The 26,851-nt window shown below is 40.4% G+C and overlaps 1 protein-coding gene across 1 annotated transcript in view; it reads left to right on the forward strand.

The window, feature by feature from the left end:
- GRIP1 (glutamate receptor interacting protein 1) overlaps nucleotides 1-26,851 on the forward strand; it is a 193,035-nt gene that overhangs the window by 121,893 nt on the left and 44,291 nt on the right. Inside the window, exons 14-16 of the mRNA XM_035002883.1 lie at nucleotides 2,328-2,408; nucleotides 14,519-14,588; nucleotides 16,926-17,071. Coding sequence (XP_034858774.1) covers nucleotides 2,328-2,408; nucleotides 14,519-14,588; nucleotides 16,926-17,071 — 297 coding nt within the window. The remainder of the gene's footprint in view (nucleotides 1-2,327; nucleotides 2,409-14,518; nucleotides 14,589-16,925; nucleotides 17,072-26,851) is intronic.

A 26,851-nucleotide genomic window follows, 5' to 3' on the forward strand; every position in this document is an offset into this window, starting at 1 on the left:
CTTCACTATAGAGAACAAACTGATGGTTACCAGAGTGGGGAGGAGGAGGGGGAAATAGGGGCTGGGGATTAAGGGGGGCACTTGTGATGAGCACCGCGTGTTGTATGGAAGTGTTGAATCATTAAACTGAAACTAACATTATGCTGTATGTTAACTAAATGGAATTTAAATAAAAACTTAAAAAAATAAAAGAAAGAAAGACAAGTGTGAGGGGCTAGAAGCAGCAACCTCCCTAGCTTTCTTGGGAAGTGTGCAAAGCACTGGAAGGAAAGAAAAGGCCCAAAAAGAGAAGACTTGCCTTTACTTGGCACAACAGCTGGGACTGCGAGGGGCAGCTTGGTGACACTTTTTTACAGGCGGCATCCTAAAAGCCCGGAGGGCCCAGAGAAATTTTTATTGTGTTTTCCAATTTAACAGTCTCTGGCAAATGTCCTGAGTTGGAAGATGAGATTCTGGTCTTGTAAAAGGTTTACTGCCTACATTTCTCCTGGGAAAGTATAAAGGGCCTGGAAGAGCAAGTTAAGGCAGGAGAAAGGAGTACTCTAGCTCTGTTTCCATGAGGCAGTCCCAACCTTCCCCTGTGCTTTGCAGAGATGGGAAATGTGTTAAATATGTGATTAACAAATTGAACCAGGGGCCGCATAGTTGTAGTTAATTCCTTGTGTGTGGGTCAGGGAGCTAGCATTGAGCAAAATCAAGCAGTAAAAATGGTTTAGCTCTGCCGTCCCACAAACCTCCCCTTATGCTAATGTTTCCCTTCATGCGCCCCTTCCACCCCTTTCAAAACCTTCAAGAAAGGATTACAGTCAGGGTGCCTGGGTGGCTCAGTCGTTAAGCGTCTGCCTTCGGCTCAGGTCAGGATCCCAGGGTCCTGGGATCGAGCCCAGCATCGGGCTCCCTGCTCGGCGGGAAGCCTGCTTCTCCCTCTTCTACTCCCCCTGCTTGTGTTCCCTCTCGCTGTGTCTCTCTCTGTCAAATAAATAAAAATTTAAAAAAAAAAAAAGAAAGAAAGAAAGGATTACAGTCATTAGCAGCTTAGTGTGAATAGATGTTATCTCTTCAGAGGGTATTTTCTTTTTAACCTTCTCTCTAATTGAAGGTTTGCCAGACTGTTAAAGGAATTTTAAGAAGAGTGTATTTAAGAATTTGTAGCAGTTCTTTCTTTTCTCAAATACTATTCAAGTCCTGGTAAAATCAACTTAGTTCTCTCCACGGTTGAGATTCAACCAGTGCACGCTGGTTCTCTTTCTGTTACAACAATGTTAGTTAACTCTGTACTGGTTGGCCAGTGTCTGAGCCCACCTTCACCCTGTTCCAGTGCCCCCTGCCCTCCTGCTCCTCTCTGAGACCTCCTGGAGCTTCCCAGGATCCAGAAAGTAAAGGGCAATCCTTGGTGCAGTTGGGGCCTCCCAGAGTCTTGTGTTCCAACCCCACAGGGAGCATCCGGTCTGACTGGTTGTGGCCAATACCATTCTGGTTGAGAAATATTCTGAGTATCACTCTTGTTTCTACCTCTTGAAGTATACTTTTCCCTCTTTATATTACAAATTAAGGCACCTCCTTGCCCCCCAAATCAACAACCATCACATCTAACTGAAATTTCTCCTAAAACCTATTCTCCAGCTACCTTCAAACAACGGTTGAAGAAAAAGTATTGCTGAATAGGTAACTCTGGGGAAACGTGGTTGAAGAGAAACAAAGAAAATAACGAGACCTATGGTTCTTAAATTTTGGTATGCCTAAGAATCACCTGGAGAACATGCTTAAAATGCAGATTTCTAGGCTTTATCTTCAGAAATTCTGATTCAGTAGATCTGGATGATTCAGGAATCTGTATTTGTGGGACGCCTGGGTGGCTCAGTCGGTTAAATGGCTGCCTTCGGCTCAGGTCATGATTTCAGGGTCCTGGGATCGAATCCGACATTGGGCTCTTGCTCAGTGGGGAGGCTGCTTCTCTCTCTACCTGCCGCTCCCCCCGCTTGTGCTCTCTGTCTCTCTGATGAATGAATGAATGAATGAATGAATGGAATCTGTATTTGTAACTTGCATTCCAGGTGAATTTGGCTCAAAAGTTGCCCAAATGACACCTCAGTAATACTGAACTCAGGTGTTGCTGTGAATGACACACAGCTGCCTTTGGGCAGGACATCTGTTCTTCACCAGCAACATAATTTATCAGGATTTTACAGGCATTCGCCTTACTTCAGTTCCTTCAACTTTAACTTCAGATGCTTATGATACAAGAATTCCTGATGCATTTTCATGGATTGGTGCTCCATGCTTCCTGGTCTCCTACAAACATCCTCTTCTTTGTTTTGAAATTCCAGAGTCTGTCATCCCAAGTAGTGGGACATTTCACGTGAAGCTCCCTAAGAAGCACAGTGTGGAACTTGGAATAACCATAAGTTGTAAGTAAAAGTGACTTTTTTTTTTTAATGCAGAATTTTAAAAAGACATTAGGAAATTGTATTGTCAAATGGCTTACAGGTGTGACAAAAGTCTCTTAAGTGTCATTGCCAAGTTTCTATGTCATGTTTCAAATAGGTGGAGTCAGTCCCACCTCCAGCACTTAACTAGCTATGTGAATGGGGCAAGTTACTTAAACTCTCTGCAATCTTAGGTTTCTTCATCTGTAAAATGGAAATAAGGATATCTATAAAATATAGGATTATTTGAAGTATTAAATAAAAGAACATATTTATTATATCTAGTATAGTCCCAAGCACGTAATAAGTACTCAATGAATGTGTCTCACCCCCACCATGAGTAATTAGATGAGCATAGAAATGCAAATAGGTTCTCTACATTTTAGTATACTGTGGATTCAGTTTTCACAATAATCTGTTTAACTAACAAAAATCTTTATTTCCTTTTAAGACTATACTCCTATCTGTCCACTATGCATCTATAAGCCATTTTGCAAGACTAAAATAATGTCTCTTAATTTAGTAACTTTTGGAATTCCTGCATGGTCCAAGATGTCTGGGTAACCAAACCAAAAAGAAAAGCAGAATATATAAATGTGTTAAATTCCCTCCTTTCCTCAGGCTCTAGATTTATAACTGCTTTGGTAAAACAGCTTTGAAAATTTCAGCCCCCATTTATAGAATGTGAATTGAAGTTTTTATGCTTAATATCCATAAACTAGGCTCATCCACAAATGCCACCAAGAGAACGAAGCTGATGATTAATGCATAAAGACCAAGGAGGCAATGTTTGTGGCCAAGGAGTGGGAGCTTCAGGAAAGAGCAATGAGGTCCCATGAAGTGCCTCACTACACTCTGTTGGATTGCATTTATGTCAGTGGTTAAGGCAAAAATAGTTCTCAACTGGGAATATGAAATGGGGGCCGTCCGCTTCAACGTTGACCATATAAATGTAACCCTGAAAATGAAATTTTAGGTATAACCAATCCCTCAGACAGATCTAGTGCAGCACTGAAAATAGTGGAACTACACTGCAGACTCAATGTGAAGAACAAGAAGCTATATGCACAAGAGAGCACTTGTACCCACCTCCTGAACCCCAGTGTGGCCCTACTGAGAGAAGAGTAGGACTGATGTGTCTCCATGTCTCTCTCTGATAAGTACAAAACTGAAATGGGATTTTGGAGACTCTAGACCGATTCGAGGTACTACTGAAGTCATTTATGCCTTCAATTGGATCACTGAGCCTCTCAGTTTGTTCATTACGAGACAAAGAAAGTATGCTATTATTCTTGTCAACAGCGGTGATTACTGAAGTTAAGGGAGAACTCATCAGAACTTACTATTCTAAAAATATTTGGGGCTCAGGGTGGCTGCTGCAACCCCCCTGTAACGTTAAGGCTGCTCTCATTTATTCTGTTTATTCCATTCCATTGATTTATTCCATCAGAATTGGCTGCGAAAGCGGTCTCTCTTGGAGGAGTGTATAACCTTCCGGCTACACACAGCGACCCTGCCTTCCACTCCATTCTTTCTTCCCTTTGCCTGCATGAAATAAATACATTCTGAGTGCCTAGCATGCCTAGAGCTTATGCTAAGTTTTTGAAAACACCCTTCCTGTCCTTAGAGATACTTATTTCTAGTGCGTCTGCTGAAGACCCCCACAGCTCCGAAGCCTACTGTCATGTAGTCATTTTACGTCCACATTTTAAGTGGGAAAATGGTCTTTATGTTTTTTATACAATAGATTTATTCTTAGAAATTGATATATGTAAGGGGAGGAGAGTAGGGAGATGGACAAAATGGGTGAAGGGGAGAGAGAGATACAGCTTCAGTTATGGAGTGAAGAAGTCACAGGAATAAAAGGGACAGCGTAGAGAATAGAGTTGGTGGTGTGGTGATGGTGTTCTATGGTGACAGGTGGTAGATACACTTGTGGGGAGCACAGCATAGCATGGAGACATGTCGAATCACTGTGTTGTACACCTGAAACCAGTGTAACACTGTGCGTCCACTGTACTTCAATTAAAAAAAATTAAAGAAAAAAATTGATATACATAAGAATATAACTATAAAGCAAAGTATCCATTTAAAAACTAAGCCTGTGATATATTCCTCTTCTATTTTTTTAATTTAATTTAATTTTTTTTAGATTTTTATTTATTCATTTGAGACACAGAGATACAGAGAAAGAGAGCATGAGCAGGGAGAGAGGCAGAGGGAGAAGGAGAAGCAGGCTCCCTGCTGAGCCAGGAGCCTGATGTGGGGCTCGATCCCAGAACCCTGGGATCATGACCTGAGCACAAGGCAGATGCTTAACCATCTGAGCCACCCAGGCGCCCCTATATTCCTCTTTTAAAGTCAATATTTAGACACTCAATTTGTCTGAAGTGTATTCATGTATACACAGCTACAACATATTTTATTCCTGCAAAGAATCATTTAAAATTATGCTTTATGATGGTTTTATGTAGGAACTGAGTATTACATTTAATACCAACAATGGAAACTTCCCCAAAACCCCCACAAGAGTGGCCTGACTTTTAGCCAGCGTAAGCTAAAGCTGTTGGTGGAAGCTAGAAGTGTTATATGCCGTTCCTGGATGGAGGAATGATTCGTAAGCTTGTCAAACCTGCTTGTCAGCCCATCTAGAGCTACAGTTCCCTTTATACAATTTATCATCCCCACACCAAATTTGTGTCTCCTTATGGAAAATACTCATATATTCCCAATTGAGAAAACAGAATTTACTTAAAAAAAAAAAAAAAAGAAGGCCAGAATCCCTTTTTATTGTTATGAAGTAATAACTCCTGAGGCCTAGCACGTTTCCTGGCATATACAAGGTGTTTATTTAATCCCTGGCTCTGCGGAGTGAATGAACAAGGAGTCTATCAGAAACAATCTTCTGCTAACAATCTTCTGCTAACCACTGTGCACTCCAGAAAATGAGCCTTTGAAGGAGATGATGAATACAGATGTTTATGCAAAGGCCCTTGAGTGAACTAAAGAAGCACTAACTTGGAAAGTGATTAAGAGCAAAGCCTCAGATCCCACACTACTCCACTCCTCCATTCTCTTGACCTCTCTGTACCATTTCCTTGTCTATAAAACAGCCCACTTGTTCCCTTCCTTGTAGCAATTTTGCAAAGATTAAATGAGCTAGTATATGTAAAGTGCCTAGAACCAATTATGAACCCTAACAAGTGTTAATTATTATGATGATTGCTATTTATTTTACATATAGAGCTTCATTAAATAGCTTAATCCAAGCTCTACCCCCACAAAATTTCACGCCAACTGCAATTATAGCACTTAGGTAGGAAACCAAACACATAGGTACTGTTAGTGAAACTGAGGCCGTGCAGGGGTTTACTGATGTTTCTCACTATCTTTGTCCAAAGCTCTCTTCTGTCTCCCTCACCTTGTGAGAACCTAAGTAGTAAGAAGCAGGCCTTCATCTGGGGAAATGTTGCACCAGAGCCTTTCACACTTGGCTGAAGCCTCACTCACTCTTCATACCTAATTGACTGAGAAATGAGTCTCTCTGATTTTGGATGTGGTGAGCAGTTTTAGACTAATTTTCTGAAGTTCCTGATGAGACATTCATAGCACATTAGCATCAGGCATGACTTTTATTGATGTTATTGCTATAATGTGGGGCAATTTATTATAGCAAATAAAGTGAAACAACCTTGCGCTGGAAACAGCCTCCTGAAGCTCTGAGACGTCAGCCAATCAGAAACCAGAGCGCATACCCAGCCACGCAGCCCACCTGCCTCTCAAGTCGGAGAACGCTGGTTGCTTCTGTCATGTGCAGTTGTCATTAAAGTCGTTTCGATATTGTTTTCTTTTGCAGTTTTACTACAAGGATTTGTATCTACTTTGTACCGGGCATGACAATAAGCAGTTTATATGTGTGTTTCACTTAATCCTTAAAGCGACCCCGTGGCATCTATGCCCATTTTATAGAAAAGAAAGCGAGGTGCCTGGGAGGCTCAGTCGTTAAGCGCCTGCCTTCGGCTCAGGTCATGATCCCAGGGTCCTGGGATCAAGCCCTGCATTGGGCTCCCTGCTCAGCGGGAAGCCTGCTTCTCCCTCTCCCACTCCCCCACCTTGTGTTCCTTCTCTCGCTTTGTCTCTCTCTGTCAGATAAATTAAATCTTTAAAAAAGAAAGAAAGAAAAGAAAGACTCAGCTGGGTAACCTGCCCAGGACCCAGAGCTCATAAAGGCTATACGGGATTCAAACCCATTCTGGTCTGACTTAACCTGGGCTTGGCTGTCACACCAGCACTCATCACTGCCTCTACATGATTGATGATCCTTCCCACATCCTTTATCAGAAAAGCAAAAGACAGCATTTTATGACTGGAGTTAATTTGTTGGCTTTCCTTTTTAGTGTGACTGAATTGTTTTCAGGAACAAAGGCTTGCTTTTTTTTTTTTTATAAAATCATAAAGCACCTTTATGACAAGCACAACAAATCTGTCATTTTCCCCTTAAGCCTTAAGTGTATTTAGAAAAGAATGGCTCAAGTTTTTTTGCCAACTTTGCAATAAAAATTCTACTTGCTGCTCTATTTCAAATCAAATAACTTGTTTTACTTGCCAGGTATCATATATATGGTTGCAAGTAAAGTAAAACTGAGTGATTGTGTGTGTGTGTGTGTGTGTGTGTCCAATGTAGTTTGGACACTTTATCAGGCTCTATGAGCAAAGTACCTTGACTAGCAGAGTAAGATCCATGAAAGGCAAGATATTATCAAATGTTCTTAAATACATTGTTGATTCATGTTTAATTAGCTCCAAAATCCAGAAGATTTTACCTGTCTGCTAACACAAAGTTTTTTAAGCAAAAGATAGAGAATGTCATTTTCTACCTTTCCAACAACTATTTGAGAAGCAAAGAATCCATGTTCACTTTAAGAATCAGTTTCTGATAGTGAGAGAGGACTAGTGATTTTAAATCTTCAGGGTCAAAAGATGATCGCTTAAACCCTGGCATTTGCACTGCTCTCACCCCATACCATTTTAAAACAACAGTATAGGGCGCCTGGGTGGCTCAGTTGGTTAAGCGACTGCCTTCGGCTCAGGTCATGATCCTGGAGTCCCAGTATTGAGTCCTACATCGGGCTCCCTGCTCAGCAGGGAGTCTGCTTCTCCCTCTGACCCTCCTCCCGCTCATGCTCTCTGTCTCTCATTCTCTCTCTCCCAAATAAATAAATAAAATCTTTAAAAAAAATTTTTTTTAAAAAACAGTATAAGATTTTTCAAAAGGCACAAGCCCATAAGAAGAAGAATAAAAGGAAAATAGATAGCAGCAACCAAATCTGGAAGTAGCAGAGAAGATGGAGAAATGATGAATTTAAAGAAGCAGAAGGAAATGACATACCAGATAAACAACTAGTATCCAAAATCTATAAAGAACTTATGAAACTCAACACCCAAAGAACAAAGAATCCAATCAAGAAATGGGCAGAAGACATGAACAGGCATTTTTCCAAAGAAGACATCCAAATGGCCAACAGACACATGAAAAAGTGCTCAACATCACTTGGCATCAGGGAAATCCAAATCAAAACCTCAATGAGATACCACCTCACACCAGTCAGAATGGCTAAAATTAACAAGTCAGGAAACGACAGATGTTGGCGAGGATGCGGAGAAAGGGGAACCCTTCTACACTGTTGGTGGGAATGGAAGCTGGTGCAGCCACTCTGGAAAACAGTATGGAGGTTCCTCAAAAAGTTGAAAATAGAGCTACCCTACAACCCAGCAATTGAACTACTGGGTATTTACCCCAAAGAAAAAATGTAGTGATCCGAAGTGCACCCCAATGTTTATAGCAGCAATGTCCATAATAGCCAAACTATGGAAAGAGCCTAGATGTCCATCAACAGATGAATGGATAAAGAAGATATGGTATATATATACAATGGAATATGATGCAGCCATCAAAGAAACTGAAATCTTGTCATTTACAGCGATGTGGATGGAACTAGAGGGTATTACGCTGAGCAAAATAAGTTAATCAGAGAAAGACAAGTATCATATGATCTCACTGATAGGAATTCTTAATCTCAGGAAACAAACTGAGGGTTGTTGGAGTGGTGGGGCGTGGGAGGGATGGGGTGGCTGGGTGATAGACACTGGGGAGGTTATGTGCTATGGTGAGTGCTGTGAATTGTGTAAGACTGATGAATCACAGACCTGTACCTCTGAAACAAATAATACATTACATGTTTAAAAAAAAAGAGAGAGAGAGAAGATAGTAGGAAGGGAAAAATGAAGGGGGGGAATCAGAGGGGGAGATGAACAATGAGAGACTATGGACTCTGAGAAACAAACTGAGGGTTCTAGAGGGGAGGGGGGTGGGGAATGGGTTAGCCTGGTGATGGGTATTAAGGAGGGCATGTATTAAATGGAGCACTGGGTGTTATATGCAAACAATGAATCATGCAACACTACATCAAAAACTAATGATGTAATGTATGGTGACTAACATAATAAAATTAAATTAAAAAAAAAAAAGAAAGAAGCAGAAGGGAAAGCTAACAGGGAAGCCGATTTGCATCCTAAACCCCCAACAGGATCAGGAACTGGTGGAATGAGGAACTCCCGGCAGTGAGAGTGATGGGAGAGCTGAGACACGAGGAATGGTTGAAAGTCTGTGAAGAATGAATTAGTCCCTGAGATGCCTTCCCCCAGCCAGCACAGCTCTCCCCTCCCTGGCGGAACCGAGTTTCATTCTCTGGGAAGCATGAAATGGAGGGGCTCTGGCCTGGGAGAGCACAGCTGAGGGTAACTGTACTGCTCTCCAAAAACAGATGAGTGGAAAGTGGACATAGTCAGTGTCGAGACTGCTAGTCGTCTTCCCCTCCATAAGCTCAGAGAAGCCAGGTGGCCAGGCTTACTACCCTCCAAGCGGGAGGAAGAATCAGGGCCATCTGACCCAAAGAAACAGCCTGGCCTGAACTATCCAGGGAAGACCAGAGTCCGCAGACCCCTCTCAGGTGCACCAAGCTTTCTAACAGCTTTGTAGGGCTGCATCTTTCATGTGAACAGACAGCTAAGAAAAAACAGACACCCGAGGGAAGAATCTGATATGCAAGTCTATCACCAAAAACAAAGAAGAAAAACAGAAGCAGCACATTCAGGAAGAAAAAAACTTTAAAAAGGAGCAAAGTTTCATTAAGGTCAATAACAACCTAAGATATTGTGTGGATGGGAGGCAGGAAATGAATACTAGTCTAAAACAACATACCAAAGGGGACAAAGAGCTCTTGGAACTTAAGAACATGGCAGAGGGCGCCTGGGTGGCTCAGTTGGTTAAGCGACTGCCTTCGGCTCAGGTCATGATCCTGGAGTCCCTGGATCGAGTCCCGCATCAGGCTCCCTGCTCGGCGAGGAGCCTGCTTCTCCCTCTGACCCTCCCCCCTCTCATGTGCTCTCTCTCTCTCTCATTCTGTCTCAGATAAATAAATAAAATCTTTAAAAGAAAAAAAAAGAAGAAGAACATGGCAGAAATTAAAATAAAGGTGAGGGAAAATTCCAGAAATTAGAAAAAAACAACAAATAAATGAGAAATCTAGGATAGATAAGAAGTGTACAGGCTGAGTCCAAAGGACACAATATCCAAATAATAACCCTTCCAGGATGAAAGAGGAGAGAAAAGTGTGAGGGCTCCAAGGATGCGAGAGAGCAGGGTTCAGAGATAAACAGAAGCATATTAAAAATTTAAGGGTTTATTTAAGCAAAAATAGATTCAAATCAGGCAGCGCCATCCTGGAAGGAGTTAGGAGTACTCTACCCACAGGAGCCTGGGGAAGACAGAGAAAGTACAGACACAGAGAAAGGAAATTATTGGTTGGCTGTAGCTTAAAGCCTAGTTGGCTGTTTGTGATTGGTTTTCCTTAGCATTTGATTTTGTAACTTTGAGGCATTGACAGGCTTAGATTTTGAGTTGCTTCTATAGACCATCACAGCTTTAGAGTCGCCTCAGTTTAATGGCCTCCTTGTTTAATTAGTGTAATACAAGTCAAGAGAACATCTTCCAGGGTCTGTGCGAAGGAAGTTCCTAAGATCTATGGAGCAACCCTAGAAAGCAAACAGTCCGGACAGGTTGTAAACCTCTGCTAGAAACCCTGATGTGATTTGTCATACCAAGAGAAGATTTATATAACCTGGGATCTGAGGAGTTGAATTCATGATTAATACAAGAAAACTAAACAAAGATACCAAGACAATAAACAACTACAGGGAAAATATATCCTAAGAAAAGGCAAGTAGTCCTGGTATGCTACATGACTTGTCTGTGAATACTGTTTACGTAGTCATACTGACGAAAAGAACAAATATTGATCTTATAAAAAATTCAGACAAAACTGTGTTGGAAGAATGTGGGGAGCCCACAGGACAAGAAACATACGTGAGTATGGTGCCTGTATAGCATCTTTCGTAACAGAAGGTAAATAATTAGCACTGAAGAATAATTAAATAGTAACAGTTGTATGTTACTTAGCAATATAGCAACAGTGTCTGGGGAAGTAAGAAATGAAGGGCTGCTCTTGGAGAAATTTGACTCTTCAAATTGTATGCATATCTAATTTTGATATAAATAAAGAGGTAAAAAAGTAAATTTAAAAAAATAACATGGTAGGGAGTTTTCTTGTGAGGATCGAGAATGTACATCTATGAGAAGCATGAAAAATAATCAATCGTGATGTTATACAAATGGGTACTTGTGATTTAGGATAAAATTTCTAGTGACATCATCTTGTTGGATTGCAAAATAGCCGTAAAAGACGAGAAAGTGATGAGTTTTGAAAAAACCTGTAGATGACTCAAAAATGTAGCTCTAGTAGAACAAAAACAACTAAGAGTTTGAATTAAAATTATTTTATGAACTCTGACTAAGGAAAAGGCAGTATTTTAAATTTAATGTATATCATACAACATGGCATTTGTGTCATTGTTCTTTGTCCTTTGTCAGCCTTTCAGTTCTATACATTTGACCAGTTTACATTGAGATTTCAAGCAGTTGTGAAACTATTTTGTCTTTTTGAGAACTCAATAACCATGTGCTACCCTTCTTTGCTAGACCACACTCCTGACCCTTTTAGGGTAACCTCCCCGCCATATGATGGTTTGTATGGCCTTCCCAGCTGGACTCACTTTGCAAAAGAGAGTTTCATGGCTAATAACTTCATGAGATTTAACCATCCCTGTCCCCCCATTTTATGCAACTTTTTTGGGGTTTCATGGCTGGTGCTTAGAGCAGAGCTGCCTAGCTTATAGTTAGTATCAATAAATATGTATTAAACAAATGATTCTGTGGTGAACTTCAATCAAATTCGAAGCATTAAGTGCTAGTGTATTCTCATTCAAAGGGTCACAAATTCAGAAGCCCTCAGGGGTGAGGCAAGTCAGTGAATGAGATCCATCCAGGGAGGACCGTGCCAAATGGGAAATTGAAGGCTCCATCCAAAGGGGGGAGTTGGAAAGTGTCCAGTGTTGCTAGATAATCATAACAGTAAACATTTACATGGTGCATTGCATGTGCACTGCTCCGATCGGATGGCTTTCATGTAAAAACTCAATCCTTGCTACAAAAACTCTGAGGTAAGCACTATTATTGTTCTTCACCCCTTTTTGCAGATTAGAAAACTCAGGTGCCTAAAGACTATGCACTCAAACGCACATGGCTGATAAGTGGCAGAGCCAGGATTTTGGACCCAAGCATTCTGGCTGCCAGGTCCCAGCTCTTAATCATTCTACCATATTGCCTCTCCAATTTTTTTAAAAAAAGCTGTACATGTGCATGAAATCTACTAGTTTTGAAATGTTGGCAACTGGGGCGCCTGGGTGGCTCAGTTGGTTAAGCGACTGCCTTCGGCTCAGGTCGTGATCCTGGAGTCCCGGGATCGAGTCCGACATCGGGCTCCCTGCTCCGCGGGGAGCCTGCTTCTCCCTCTGACCCTCCCCCATCTCGTGCTCTCTCTCTCTGTCTCATTCTCTCTCTCAAATAAATAAATAAAATCTTAAAAAAAAAAATAAAAAATAAATAAAATAAATGTTGGCAACTATTCTAATTTTTTAAAGCACTACCAGTCAAGCAAAGCATGCTTGGTTTGTGACTTCTTCTCGGGTAGTGGAGAATTAAAACATAGGTACTGGGGTATGCAAACGATGTCTGAGCCCCCAGAGCCACATATAACACTCCTGGTAGGTGCGGTGGCCACAGTGCCAGGACCTCGTACAGATTTGGACCCACTTCCGGGTTCAACTTCATCACTCCAATGGGCATCTACCCTGATGAGCTTTTCAAGCCTCAATTATGGTCTTGTTTAAAGGAGAAAGAGAAGAATCTAGTAAACGTGAGAATGGCCACCATATGTGTCCATATGCCTTAATAACTTTCAAAGCTCTCTGAAAAGCTGTGTGGGTTTGTCCAAGAGGCCCCAGTGCTATTTTCCTCTGTTGCAAAGATGACAGGATGGGTTTGATGTATTTTGTTGCCTCCACTATTGTTTCATTTCAGACCATTTCAGTGGAACGTGGATTTTATTAAAAACCAGGGGAAACATTGAGTGCTCTGTGGTGGTTACTACAGCTTGGCAAAATAGAGTAAAAATCATTGGCAGATGCTTAAAAAGTTGTATTTTCTGGTAATAACAAAGTTTTTGTCTTTGAGCCCTATGCCCAAAACAATTTGCAGTTGTAAAATATGACATGTATAAAAATGCTAAATATTTATATTTCTCTGGAGGGATTATGTCAAATCATTGAGTGGAGGTTTAAATTATGAATTAATTGTAGTGAATAGAATGTTTTGCATACTTTGCTAGAAGCTAAGAATAATGATTGAATGAAGTCCCATTAATATTTACTATGGGCTAGTTTAGACAGTGGGTAAGGTATTGGTATATGTATTTGCTTTTTCTTTCAATGTTGTGTTGAGATATTAAACCATCTGTTCTTATCCATAAACATTTTCCTGGGATTCAGATGGGATTATGGGATATGATATGGTTCTATGATTATTATGGGGTGATCAGTCTGTTTATAATAAAATGTTACTTTAGGGGCCTCTTAATGATCCTTAAAAGGAAATCACTACAGATTTCAAACTGGCAAAACATCTCCTCTTGGAGGCAATTTTTTTTTTTTATAAATGTCAGTATGGGTTATTTTAATTATCAAACACCCTAAATTAAATGTAAACTTTCTAGATCAAGATGATATTTTTGAACTTATGTGAACTATAGCTCATTTTCAGGATTAATTCTACAGTAGACTCAAAACTAATTGCTTTTCATTCTCATCAAATGGAAATATCCCTGAGAGAAGTTATAAAGCCAAAAACTGACCACTGTGCAAGATAATAGAATAATCTGTAAACTCAATAAAAGTTGTATGTGCATATTTAGAATGCAAATATGTATAAAAATATAATTAAGTCAAATATTTACTACTGTCAATAAAATAAAATATTCACATTCCAGAACACTTCAGAGCATTCTAGGTATAAATGTGTAAGCAAAATTTTAAGATTTACAATCTATCTAGCAAAAGATTTCCTTCTGGAAAAAAAAAAAGAAGAACTTTAAATCAGTGCATCTCATGCACTTTCCAACCCTGTATGCTTGAGTAATATGGCACAGTCCCATAAAAAGTGATGTCTCCTCACCAAAAAGAAGTGAAGGAAGAAGTGGGAGAAGGGAGCACATATGAATACCACTAAGGGGAGCCCCCAGTTGCTTGCTGATAGTCTCCTATTGGGGTATTCACCCTCCACCTTTCTCTTGGGAATCACAAGTTGAAATAGATTTAAACCTGATGCACAGCTCTGCAATTGCTTTCTCCAATTGCAAATTTAAGATGACTTTGCTTTAGTTTTTAAGTTTATAAATACCTCAACACAAACATTTTTATATCAAGAAGATGTAATGTGCACATTTTCTAATTCATTTGCTGAACATCTTTGCTTTGCATACAAACTGTACTTGCATTAACCATTGCTATAAAACAGGAAATGTATGGTGTGGGTGAATTATGGATATAAAGATGTGACTATTCTAACTTCATTATTACAGCACCATCTAGCAGAAAACCAGGAGATCCTCTTGTCATATCAGATATCAAGAAAGGAAGTGTGGCACACAGGTAAGGAAAATGAATGTTCTGGTTCATTCCAGGCATTTCTTTTTCTTTAAGTAACTCTACCCCCAACATGGAGCCTGAACTCATGACCCCAAGATCAAGAGTTGCATGCTCTACCGACTGAGCCAGCCAGGTATAAGGCATTCCTTAATTAAAGTAGAAATGAGGGGCGCCTGGGTGGCTCAGACGGTTAAGCATCTGCCTTCGGCTCAGGTCATGATCCCAGGGTCCTGGGATGGAGCCTCACATTGGGCTCCCTGCTGAACGGGGAGCCTGCTTATCCCTCTCCCTCTCCCTGCTGCTCCCCCTGCTTGTGCTCTCTCTCTCTCTAATAAAAAATTTAAAAAAATAAAGTAGAAATGACCCTTTCCACACCCAAGGTAGACCTTGCTAATGGATCATGGTATTCTTAGTATTTTCCAGACAGCCACTATTAAACGATCCTATTTAACATTCCTCATGCAGTGACTTCTTAGCTCTCCCACCTTATATCAATTTATTTCTGTACCCACTGCAGACAACAATCACCTGAAAATATCTTTTAGGGTCCTTCCTGAGTCCTGATCATCTTCCATCCTTCATTTCCCAGCTAAAAAGCTGGAAGTGGCCCCAATTATGAGAAACACCCCACATGGAGATTATAGCTTATGGAAAAGCTTTACTAGATGCCAGCATGTCCTCCCTAGCCAAGCCAGATCCTTGAGCCTTGAACAATGTTTGTCTTCTATTTGGTCCATATACCGTCAAAATCAGAGAGTCTCAAGCTTTTGATTTCACAGATCAAAAATATTTATTTTAAAGATTTATTCATTTATTAGAGAGAGAAAGCTTGAGCGGGAGGGGCAGGGGGAGAGGGAGAAAGAACCTCCAGCAGACTGGAGCAGAGCCCAACGCGGAGCTGGGTCTTACGACTCGGAGATCATGACCTGAGCCTAAACCAAGAGTCAGACACTTAACCAACTGCACAGCCCAGGTGCCCCTAGATCAAAAATATTTTTAAATCTTTGGGAATATTGATATAAGACTGTTAACTTTCTCTTGTCCAATTAAGGACTTTTTTTATATCCTATCTATTATGACAGTCGTTTCATTGAAGTCATATTTTAATGCTCAGTAAGTAGAAAGGACATTGTATGAGTTTAGGTATATAGCTATAGGCTCCGATACGATGACAGGGAGACCCATGAATAGACTGGGACAAACAAGTCTGCAGGGTGTGTCTCATGTAACAGGTTGGGAGTAGGCAGGCAGTGCGGGGCTGGGGCGACAACTCTGCCATCCTCACCACTTTACTCCAGTTATTGCAATTTTCTAGCCACAGAAGGGAAGTGGGAGTGGTGCTAAGAGAGTCTGGGGTGTGCATCTTCAGGGAATGACCCAGAAGAAGAGAGAGGAGGCTAGAAGCTAAAAGCAATTAGCAATCTCTGTCACAGACATAATGCATAAAGGATAGTTCTTACCGAAACATAACCTTCCTTACAAATATGTATGCGTATACATACATGTGCCTACAAACACATACATATTCTCATTATTTTTCTCATTTCATGATGGACATTAAAAATTTTCCACAGACCTGCAGAGGTCCAGTGCCAGTGTTAGACTCTCAATGGCCATGGGTTTCCTGGGGCAGGTGGAAATGGCAGGGACACCAAGAGTCAGACCTCCACTAAGTCCAACCCACCATGACTTCCCTCTCTCTCCCAACCCTCTCCTAGTACCTGGACTGCCAAGGGTGAAAAGTAGTGCAACAATGTGGAGAAGCATGAGGACACGCAGTGTCCGTAAACCCTGAACCATTACCTCCCTTCCTAGGAAACTTAGAATTCCTGAGTGAAGCTTATATAGTGGTACTAGACTAATTCAAGAAACCAGTAAAAAAAAAAAAAAAAAGTTTTTAATACTCTGAAATGTAATGTCATGGCAGCCATCCAAACTAAGACTGGAAAAAAGGGATTTGTTAATAAAATGCAATTTAAAAAGAGTTAAAGAGGGGCACCTGGGTGGCTCAGTTGGTTAAGCGACTGCCTTCGGCTCAGGTCATGATCCTGGAGTCCCGGGATCGAGTCCCACATCGGGCTCCCTGCTCAGCGGGCGGTCTGCTTCCCCCTCTGCCCTCTTCCCTCTCCCCTCTTGTGCTCTCTGTCTCTCATTCTCTCTCTCTCAAATAAATAAATAAAATCTTTAAAAAAAATAAAAAATAAATAAAAAATAAAATAAAAAGAGTTAAAGAACCTCTCTTCCTCTAAAGGCTGCCATAATGTTACATTATTCTTAATGCCTCTTAAATGACCCGGGTAAGTGCTCATTAATCATGTGTTGCTTTGCATTTACTAACAGGACTGGCACCCTGGAACTCGGGGATAAATTACTTGCAATAGATAACATCCGGCTGGACAACTGTTCAATGGAAGATGCAGTTCAGATCCTCCAGCAGTGTGAAGACCTGGTGAAGCTCAAAATCCGCAAGGATGAAGATAACTCAGGTATTGACAGCTTCCTTAGTTAAGACTGATTTCTCTAACTGCGCATCTGTCACAGAAGATACTAGATCTTGATGTTTTACATACAACAGCTGGCTAGTGACATTGCAGCAGTGTTTTACATAGTTAAAAGGGTCTTTAAATTGTGTGTTGAGAGTGTAGTATGAATTTTAAATAATGGTGCTTTTAATGATATAGTTAAGATATTTTTATTATAAAGCATTATTACGGCAGTATCAAAATTATGTTCAAAAATGAAAACTAAATCGTCACCCAGTACTACCCTAATACAATCTTTGGGAATATTGATATAAGACCAGTTATTTTTTTTAAAGATTTTATTTGTTTATTTGAGAGAGAGAGAGAGAGAGAACGAGCAGCGGGGAGGAGCAGAGGGAGAGAGAGGGAGAAGCAGACTCCCCACTGAGCAAGGAGCCTGATGCGGGACTCAATCCCAGGACCCTGAGATCATGACCTGAGCCGAAGGCAGATGCTTAACCGATTGAGCCACCCAGGTGCCCCAGAATCAGTTGTTCTCTAGTTGATATTTATATTACATAATTATAGCCATAGTGCATGTTATAACTTCTTAAGCACGTTACAACTTTTCAAACACTTAATACCTATCATTTTTTTATTTACTGCCTGTAATTTATTTATCATTTTTCTCTTCTTACTTAGATTGCTTCCAATTGTTTCACTATCATAGATAGTACAATCACGGACATCTTTATGTATGGATATCTTTACTCAACTTTTCTTCTTCTTCTGAATTATTTCCTAGGAAATATTTTTAGAAGCCGAATTACTGAGTAAGAATAAAAAGGAACTTCTCAGGATTCCTGACAAGTGTTGTACCATGTTGTTTTCTAAAAGGGCTATATCCATTTGTAGGGTTTCCAGTAATGGATGAATACAGTGGGGCAGTGCTTCTCAAACTTTCTTAGGCCTCAGAATCACCTGAAGAGCTTGTTAAAACACAGTTCTGGCCATTACTCCCAGATGAGGCCTGAGATTCTGCATTTCTAACAAACTTACTGATAATACCACTACTGTGGTCCAAGAAACACAATCTGAGCAGTCCGGCTGAAGCCAGCTTCTTTGCTATGAATATCATTCTGCTGATCATAGTTATAAGTCTTTTTACTTGTTTTTGGCCTAAGCCTTATATGTAATATATAGTTTGTATTTTCCAGTTTTGATTTTGTTTTGTTTTGTTTTAATACAGTGAAAATTTAAAGAATTTAAAATAATCTGAATGTTTACTCCAGTTAGATTTTTATTTGCCCAATGTTTTCAAGTTTTTTCTCTACAGAATTAGAAGATTTTTGCCTAATGACTCCCCTTATTGAATTTTTCCAAAGCATTTGATTCTGTTTTCATAGAACCACTATACTCATGTTTCGTAGGTTATGTAAGATCCATTAAATTACATAGCTACAAAAACTAGTAAAACTGACATAAACAGGCTTGGGAATAAACAAAATTGACTCTAAATTTTTAAGCTTACAACTCAATTGTTAGCAGGCACAGAGGTGCACAGAGGTACTAGAAAGAAAGAGCTATTACTCTAGGGCATTCAATGGCATTAGTAGGTATATTTTACAAAGAAGATAGAGAACCACAATTAATCCAGTAATGGCTAAAGAGAGATTGGTTAAGAGAGCTTCTACTATATATAATTTAATTCCAACCAATGATGAGTTATTGTCAGTGTTCTGGAATCTTCTATAATTAAGCCATCTAGATCTAGAGTTTATGGTCATGTCAGCCATGTGTTTTTGATTCCTATACAAAGTCTAAACAAGTTGGTAGTTGCATCCATTGGTACAGCTGGTAAAGATGATTGTATCCAAATATATTTTATAACCAACGCTTAAAGATTTCCACTTGTTATTTCTCAAGCAACTGGTTTTTTAAAAATTTTTTATTGTTATGTTAATCACCATACATTACATCATTAGTTTTAGATGTAGTGTTCCATGGTTCATTGTTTGTACATAACACCCAGTGCTTCATGTAGAACGTGCCCTCTTTAATACCCACCACCAGGCTAACCCAGCCTCCCAACCCCCTCCCCTCTAGAACCCTCAGTTTGTTTTTCAGAGTCCATCGTCTCTCATGGTTCGTCTCCCCCTCCGATTTCCCCCTCTTCATTCTTCCCCTCCTGCTATCTTCTTCTTTTTTTTCCTTAACATATATTGCATTATTTGTTTCAGAGGTACAGATCTGAGATTCAACAGTCTTGCACAATTCACAGCGCTTACCAGAGCACATACCCTCCCCAGTGTCTATCACCCAGTCACCCCATCTCTCCCACCCCACCCCCACTCCAGCAACCCTCAGTTTGTTTCCTGAGATTAAGAATTCCTCATATCAGTGAGGTCATATGATACATGTCTTTCTCTGTTTGACTTATTTCACTCAGCATAATACCCTCCAGTTCCATCCACGTCGTTGCAAATGGCAAGATCTCATTCCTTTTGATGGCTGCATAATATTCCATTGTATACATATACCACATCTTCTTTATCCATTCATCTGTCGATGGACATCTTGGCTCTTTCCACAGTTTGGCTATTGTGGACATTGCTGTTATAAACATCAGGGTGCATGTACCACTTCGGATCCCTACATTTGTATCTTTGGGGTAAATACCCAGTAGTGCAATTGCTGGATCGTATGTCTCTATTTTCAACTTTTTGAGGAACCTCCATACTGTTTTCCAGAGTGGCTGCACCAGCTTGCATTCCCACCAACAGTGTAGGAGGGTTCCCCTTTCTCCACATCCTCGCCAACATCTGTCGTTTCCTGACTTGTTAATTTTAGCCATTCTGACTGGTGTGAGGTGGTATCTCATTGAGGTTTTGATTTGGATTTCCCTGATGCCAAGTGATGTTGAGCACTTTTTCATGTGTCTGTTGGCCATTTGGATGTCTTCTTTGGAAAAATGCCTGTTCACGTCTTCTGCCCATTTCTTGATTGGATTAGTTGTTCTTTGGGTGTTGAGTTTGATAAGTTCTTTATAGATTTTGGATACTAACCCTTTATCTGATATGTCATTTGCAAATATCTTCTCCCATTCTGTCAGTTGTCTTTTGGTTTTGTTGACTGTTTCTTTTGCTGTGCAAAAGCTTTTTATCTTGATGAAGTCCCAATAGTTCATTTTTGCCCTTGCTTCCCTTGCCTTTGGCAATGTTTCTAGGAAGAAGTTGCTGCGGCTGAGGTCAAAGAGGTTGCTGCCTGTGTTCTCCAACACTGCATTCTTCTCCTTACAAACTGCTTCAATTGCACTTTCTTTTAGGGATTTATTTCAAAAAAGAATAAAGCCTCAAGCATCAGTCTGGGTTCTGTCCTAGTGAAGAAGCAAAGCTCTGTGGAGAAACCCATTTTTCATGATTTGCCAAACTAAGCAGATCTCAGCTACCTTCCATGCAGAGTGAAAAAGCCAAGCCAGAGATGAATATGTATAGTGCCCACAGTTGGCGATTTTCCCAGTTCCAAAGCCAGGCTGTGCAGATATGTCAGGCGGGAGGAGTTTCAGAAACAATAACTGAACACTTGGACAGCCAGATCTTACTTTCAATTGCTTCTTCCCTTCAGCTTATTTTTTCTTCTGTAGACCTTTCCCTCTACAATCCCTATGCCTATATACTATGGTAATTCTCTTGCTTATTAAGTTTTGGGGTTTTTTTAATTTTTAGGAGGTCTTACTTTTAAAATCCTAAATCCTTCCATTGAAAACCATGCACCTACCCAAAATAAGACTGTAAATATAGGTGTGAGATACATATTTACCCAAACCAGATTTCCTCAAATTGGTATATGAAAACAATATACTCATTCAGATATGTTTTTATAACAGACCACAATTTGAAAATTACCATCTCATCATTGATTTGGAAGAATCTGAGTGTTTCTATATCCTCTTCCAATATGAGAATATAAGTATAATTTGAGTAACTGAATTCTCTTTTATTCAGAGCAGAGGAAGGAGTGGAGGAGGACATAATTCAAAATGAATGCGTTCAAGGCAGACTCTGTGGTCATAAAGAGCACATGCTGTAAAATCAGACCTGAGTTTAAAGTCCAGCTCTACCACATTTGAGCTATGTGAGTCTGGGCAAGTTACTTAACCAGTCTGAGATTCAGCTCCATTTTCAGTAATGTGCACATAGTAATACCCACCTTAGGGAGCAGTTGTAACTTATTAATAGAAATGTTTACATTTGGTATTCAACACATGGAGACTATTTTTATTACTATTATATCCTAAAATCCCTTTCCCCGCCTTTGTTCTTATCCTTCATCAAGACTTAAATGAATGGGAAATAACCACTAATCATTACAACAGTCACTGATTTTGGAAGTTTGGTACTGTGCTTAATCTGAAATTAAACTGGTGATTTGAATTATTACCATCCTTTGTCTCAATATTTTAAAACGGCAATATTCAGTATATAGTCTTCACCCCCTAAAATGTTGTTCATACTAATATCAGACTGTCTATACTCCAGGAGTCTTCCAGTTCTTCCCTTAACTATCTGCCCCTCTCCGTCTTGCTTCTCTCATCAGTTACAGAAAGTTTATAAGCATACTCGATATAACTTGGTTTCCTAAGCTAGCAATACTGCAGTTCAATACTGCTTCAAAATGTGAGCCCATCTTCCAGCTATACTAATTGCATTGTTCTGCCTTGTCCCTTACCCAAGGAGATGGTAGAACTACTCTCAGAAGTCGTTCAAGTCTTTGTTTTTCATTCAGTCATGCCATCAGTATTTATTTGGTGTCTATGAAGTGTTAGGGTCAGCCAGGTCTTAGATTAAAAAAGATACAATCCCTGCCCCCAAGTCAGTCACCACCTAATATGAGATACAGAAGAAAATAAGTAATAATATGATGAATGTTCTAGGTGTAAGCACAAAATGCTAAGAGAATGTGGAGGCATCCATTTGAGCCTGGGGAGCTAAGGAAATGCTTCTAACAACCTTGGTCTTGAAAGTGTTTGGGACATGTTAGAATTAACCAGAAGTGAATGGGCCAAAGCAGATCAGAAAGCATGGCACATCCTAGTAGCAGATGTAGCTGAAGCAAAAATTATGTATAAGGACTCGGTAGTAGGTGCATAGAAGGATATACTGAAGCCAGATCATTATGGTCCTAAACCATGTTAAGAAATTTGAACTTTACTCCCGAAGCCAATGGGAGCCATTAAAAGATGTAAAGCAGGGGAGTGAGGCCAAAGTATTTGGTCAGTGATGACTGGTTGCAATCGGTACTGAAGAATGAGGCATTCAAGAGTCTGAATCAACTCTGTTTCTAGCCCAGGCTCAGGGAGCAGTAGAATGAAATGACTAAGAACACTAGGCTAGCTTCACAACCAACAAGCTGGGAAATGGGAAAATGAAATTCTCATCCATAAATGTCCATTTAATGCCTACTTCACATGGCTGTTTTAAGAATCAAAGGAGGTAATATATTTAAGCACTCAGCAATGATGTTTGGCACCTAGTAAGGCCCAATGAATCCTAAATGCTAACTGCCATTATTAGGATGCTTTGAAAATTAATTTTAGCTTTATTTTACAGTGTCCAAATCTTTTGGAACACTTGGAATTATAGAGATTTGCGCCCCCCACCCCCCACCCCAATATTCAGTGACCATTCTGCCTTCAGGAGCTTTTGTATTTTTCATCTTTCCTTACCACAGGAAGGTAAGTCAGGTAGAGCCAAATGGTTCTTGCCTGGGTCTGAGGCCCCAAAACAAGGGTTGTTACCCAATCCTTAGGTACCCAAAGATGCAAATAACCTTCTTGATATAAAATCTGTTGTTTTTCTTTGATTGCATCTAGATCCAATGTAAATGAAGAGGGGGAGATTGGATAGCTGAGAAGCAGCCCTAAGGCAAAACAGTTGAGAATCTAGGGAGTTGTAGGAAGAAGTACATGGAGGCTTTCAAACCTGTCCCAAATAATTCCTAAGGATCTGTCTGTTTTGTATGACTGCCTTTATGCCCATCAAATACATAGCTGCTAATGATTTCTCTCTTGATTTAGAGCACCTCGCTTCTAACATACAGCATGTTTTAGAGACTCTGAATTCAGTGTTTTACCTTCATTGGCTCTAATTTGTGTAGGGAAACATTTCTAGGTTGCCATTTGTGCCACCCAAAGCAAATTATTGTTACACATTTCCAAAGAGAGTCTTACGCACATATAGCCTTAGTACCAGTTCAATCTGCCCTTCCAAGATTTGAGTTTTCATATTCTTTTTCAGTTCATCATTGCTAAGCCAGCTAAATAATTTACCCCAGCTTCCCCCCCACCCCCAAATCTAGGTTGAAGTAGCAGAAAGGTCCCATTGCAAGCAAGCAAGAATGATCCTAGCTGGGCTAGGAGCAGTAGTAGGGATGGTTTTGGCAAAAGCCTGACTCCAAAAAAGAACCTACGATAGATTTAAAAAAAAAAAAAAAAGGTTATCTTCCCTCTGTTTTTTCATGCTGGATCTCAAAGTAATGGTTTTCAATCTCTAGTCAGAATCACCCAGAAGGCTTGTTAAAACACAGGTGACTGGGCCCCTCCCCAAGAGTCTGGGATTCCTACAGGTCTGAGGTGAAGCTGAGAATGTGTATTTCCAACAAGTACTTAGATAATGCCGAAGTTCCTGGTCCTAAGACTATACTTTGAGAAGCACTGTCACAAAGCAGCCTGACTTGGAGACTAATAAATGATTGCTAACATAAAGAAATTCAAATTCTACTCTTAGACACTCTGCATCTCCTTGGAACTCTGTTGGTAGACTGGTGTGACGCGGCCAGATAAAATGACCACACAACTGTAGGAAGCTGTAAGGGTGTTCTTCTAAATGGCCCATTTTCTCAGGCCTGTCCTCCAAGAAATGTAGCCATACTGCGTAAAAATGAATTTCATCACTTTTAGTTGAAGTGAACTTTGATTGACCTGCACACGTATGCATTCCAAAGGCTCTCTCCCAAATCCAAGCCTCCTAATTGGTCCACACAAGCAGCTGCCATTATGGATTCAAGCCAGATAGTGTTCTTTTGTTAAACAGGCAGCACTCAAGAAGCCCGAAAATAACATTGTAGATAAGTAATGCTGCAATTTTGCATCTGTTCTGTGGTCCCATTAATTTTCTTAACTAGAGCTGAGCAGAGCAAACAAGCAGGCTGGCCCCTTTTCATGTCTTTCACTAACAGTTGTAAACCTTCTGTTGTGATATAAAAGCTTCTTATAATATCATTAACATCTGTTTGGGCTCACTTCGAAACTTATTGGTGATCCTACATTTTTCCTTCTCAGAAAGTTTTTGTTCTGGTTTAACACTCCAGTTGCTCCTTTCTAAGCTGGAGCAGCCTCAAGGGGAGAGGGGCTTGGAGTGCTTCCGCCTCCAAAATGGTCTGAGCATACATGGCAGTTATCACCCGCCTACGCTTTAGGGCCTTCCCATTGCCAGTTGGGCTAATGCCTGAGAAGGCAGATGGAGTTGGAAGTGCAGCCTGAAGCTGACTCAAACAGTCTTGGCACTGTGGAGGGAGGGTGTTCTAGCTTTGCTGGTTCCCACGGTGGCAGCCCAGGTCTTGGTGTCACTCTTTGAGTGAGCCATATTGGGTGTGCATCACCTTGCAGAAGGAAACTAGACCTCAGAGGAGCAAGGAGGCTGACTCACAAAGCTCTCTTAGAGACTCTTCCCTTGGAACTGTGACTCAGGCTGACAACATCCATTCATCCTCTTGCTTATTTGTCCGGGCATTTACCAAAGTCTCTTTGGTGCCAGACATTGTTCTGGAGACATGAAGATAAAAATGTCTGTTTTCAAGGTGATCCTGTTCGAATGGAAGAGACAAGTAGAGAAATCATTCAAACACGGAGGGAAAAGTATATACTAGAACAGGCATTCTTGATGGGGGCAAAGATTGGTTCTCAGGGAGCAAAGAATGCTAGACATTACGTGACAATGGTAGCTCAACCCTACCTGACTGGATCTGTTCCTTCATATTTAATTTCTCTTGTTGGGGAGAATTTATTTTTTTTTTTTTTAATTTTTTTTTAAGATTTTATTTATTTATTTGAGAGAGAGAGAGAATGAGAGAGAGCACATGAGAGGGGGGAGGGTCAGAGGGAGAAGCAGACTCCCTGCCGAGCAGGGAGCCCGATGCGGGACTCGATCCTGGGACTCCAGGATCATGACCTGAGCCGAAGGCAGTCGCTTAACCAACTGAGCCACCCAGGCGCCCTGTTGGGGAGAATTTAAATTTCATTTCATTTTTCTCCTTGGCGAGGGGAACAAGAATTAAGAGAAGTTGAGAACACTGGAAGAATACACAGGAAAAAGGTATTTGTGCATAGGGAGTAATGCATGCAAGGTTAACCATGTTGGAAAAGTGCTTCTTTAATGAACTGCAGTGGTTCAGTGAGGAGAGAAGGTAGGAGATTGGACTATGGGGGAGAGGATGGTGTGGCCCTCTGGAGACACAGAGGCTCCAGCTCAGCTCATGCAAAGAGGTGGTATTTTATTCTTAAAGAATTGGGAACTACTGAAAAACTTCAAGTAAGAGAGTAACATATGCAGATTTATGCTTTAAAAATATTCTGGGAAGAAAAAAGAAGGAATTGTATATTGTCGGCACTGGTGAAAATAGATGTGGGGGAGGGGCAAAGGCTGGAGCCCACCCAGGAAAACAGTTTAAGAAGAAACTGTTGCTATGAAAAATGGGGCAGAGCTGAGGTGGGGGCCTCCTCTAGAGCAAGTGGCAGCAGGAAGCTCTGGGAACCTTGCCTGGTGGGCAGATGGGCCAGAAGGGTCTGGATGAGACCGTGTATACGCAGCCACCACCATCATCTATGAAAGTAAGGAAGCCAAGCTAATTAAATAATCTGTTTACTCAAGGCATCCACTTGGGTTTTCTAAGGGAATTAATATCTTGTCTTTTCTTTTTTTAAAGTTTATTTATTTATTTGTTTAAGTAATCTCTACACCCAAGGTAGGGCTTGAACTCAGGACCCCAAGATCAAGAGTCACATGCTCCCCCCAACTGAACCAGCCAGGCGCCCCAATATTTTCTCTTTAAAAAAATTGCATTAGGAAAACTTCAAATGTATTTTTAAAATAGAGAAAAATGATGTAATGAACCATCATACATGACCTAGCATCAACAATTTTTTTTTTTAAGATTTTATTTATTAATTTGACAGAGAGAGACACAACGAGAGAGGGAACACAAGCAGGGGGAGTGGGAGAGGGAGAAGCAAACTTCCTGACGAGCAGGGAGCCCAGTGTGGGGCTCAATCCCACGACCCTGGGATCATGACCTGAGCCAAAGGCAGACGCTTAATGACTGAGTCACCCAGGCGCCCTGGCATCAACAATTATTAACTTAGGATCAATCTTGCTTCAGCTCTGTTCCCAACGTAATTGTACCCCCCCACCCACACACTGAATTATATTGAAGAAATTCTAGACATATCATTCCATCTTGTAAATATTATTAATGTATCCCTAAATGATACTCTTAAAGGATTTCTAAAATATGTAGCTCCATATCATCACAGTTCAAAATGTTATCAATAATTCTTAATATCATCCAATATCAGTCAATGTGCCATTTCCCTGATTTTCATATACATATATAGTTAGGTAGGCAGATGGATAGATAGAGATGATAGATAGATGATAGATAGATAGATAGATAGATAGATAGATAGATAGATAGATAGATAATAGATAGATAGATAGATAGATAGATAGATAGATAGATAGATAGATA

The sequence above is a fragment of the Mirounga leonina genome, unplaced genomic scaffold, assembly GCF_011800145.1.
Source record: "Mirounga leonina isolate KUSES-001 unplaced genomic scaffold, KU_Mleo_1.0 Mir_126, whole genome shotgun sequence".
NCBI classification, from domain to species: Eukaryota; Metazoa; Chordata; class Mammalia; order Carnivora; family Phocidae; genus Mirounga; species Mirounga leonina.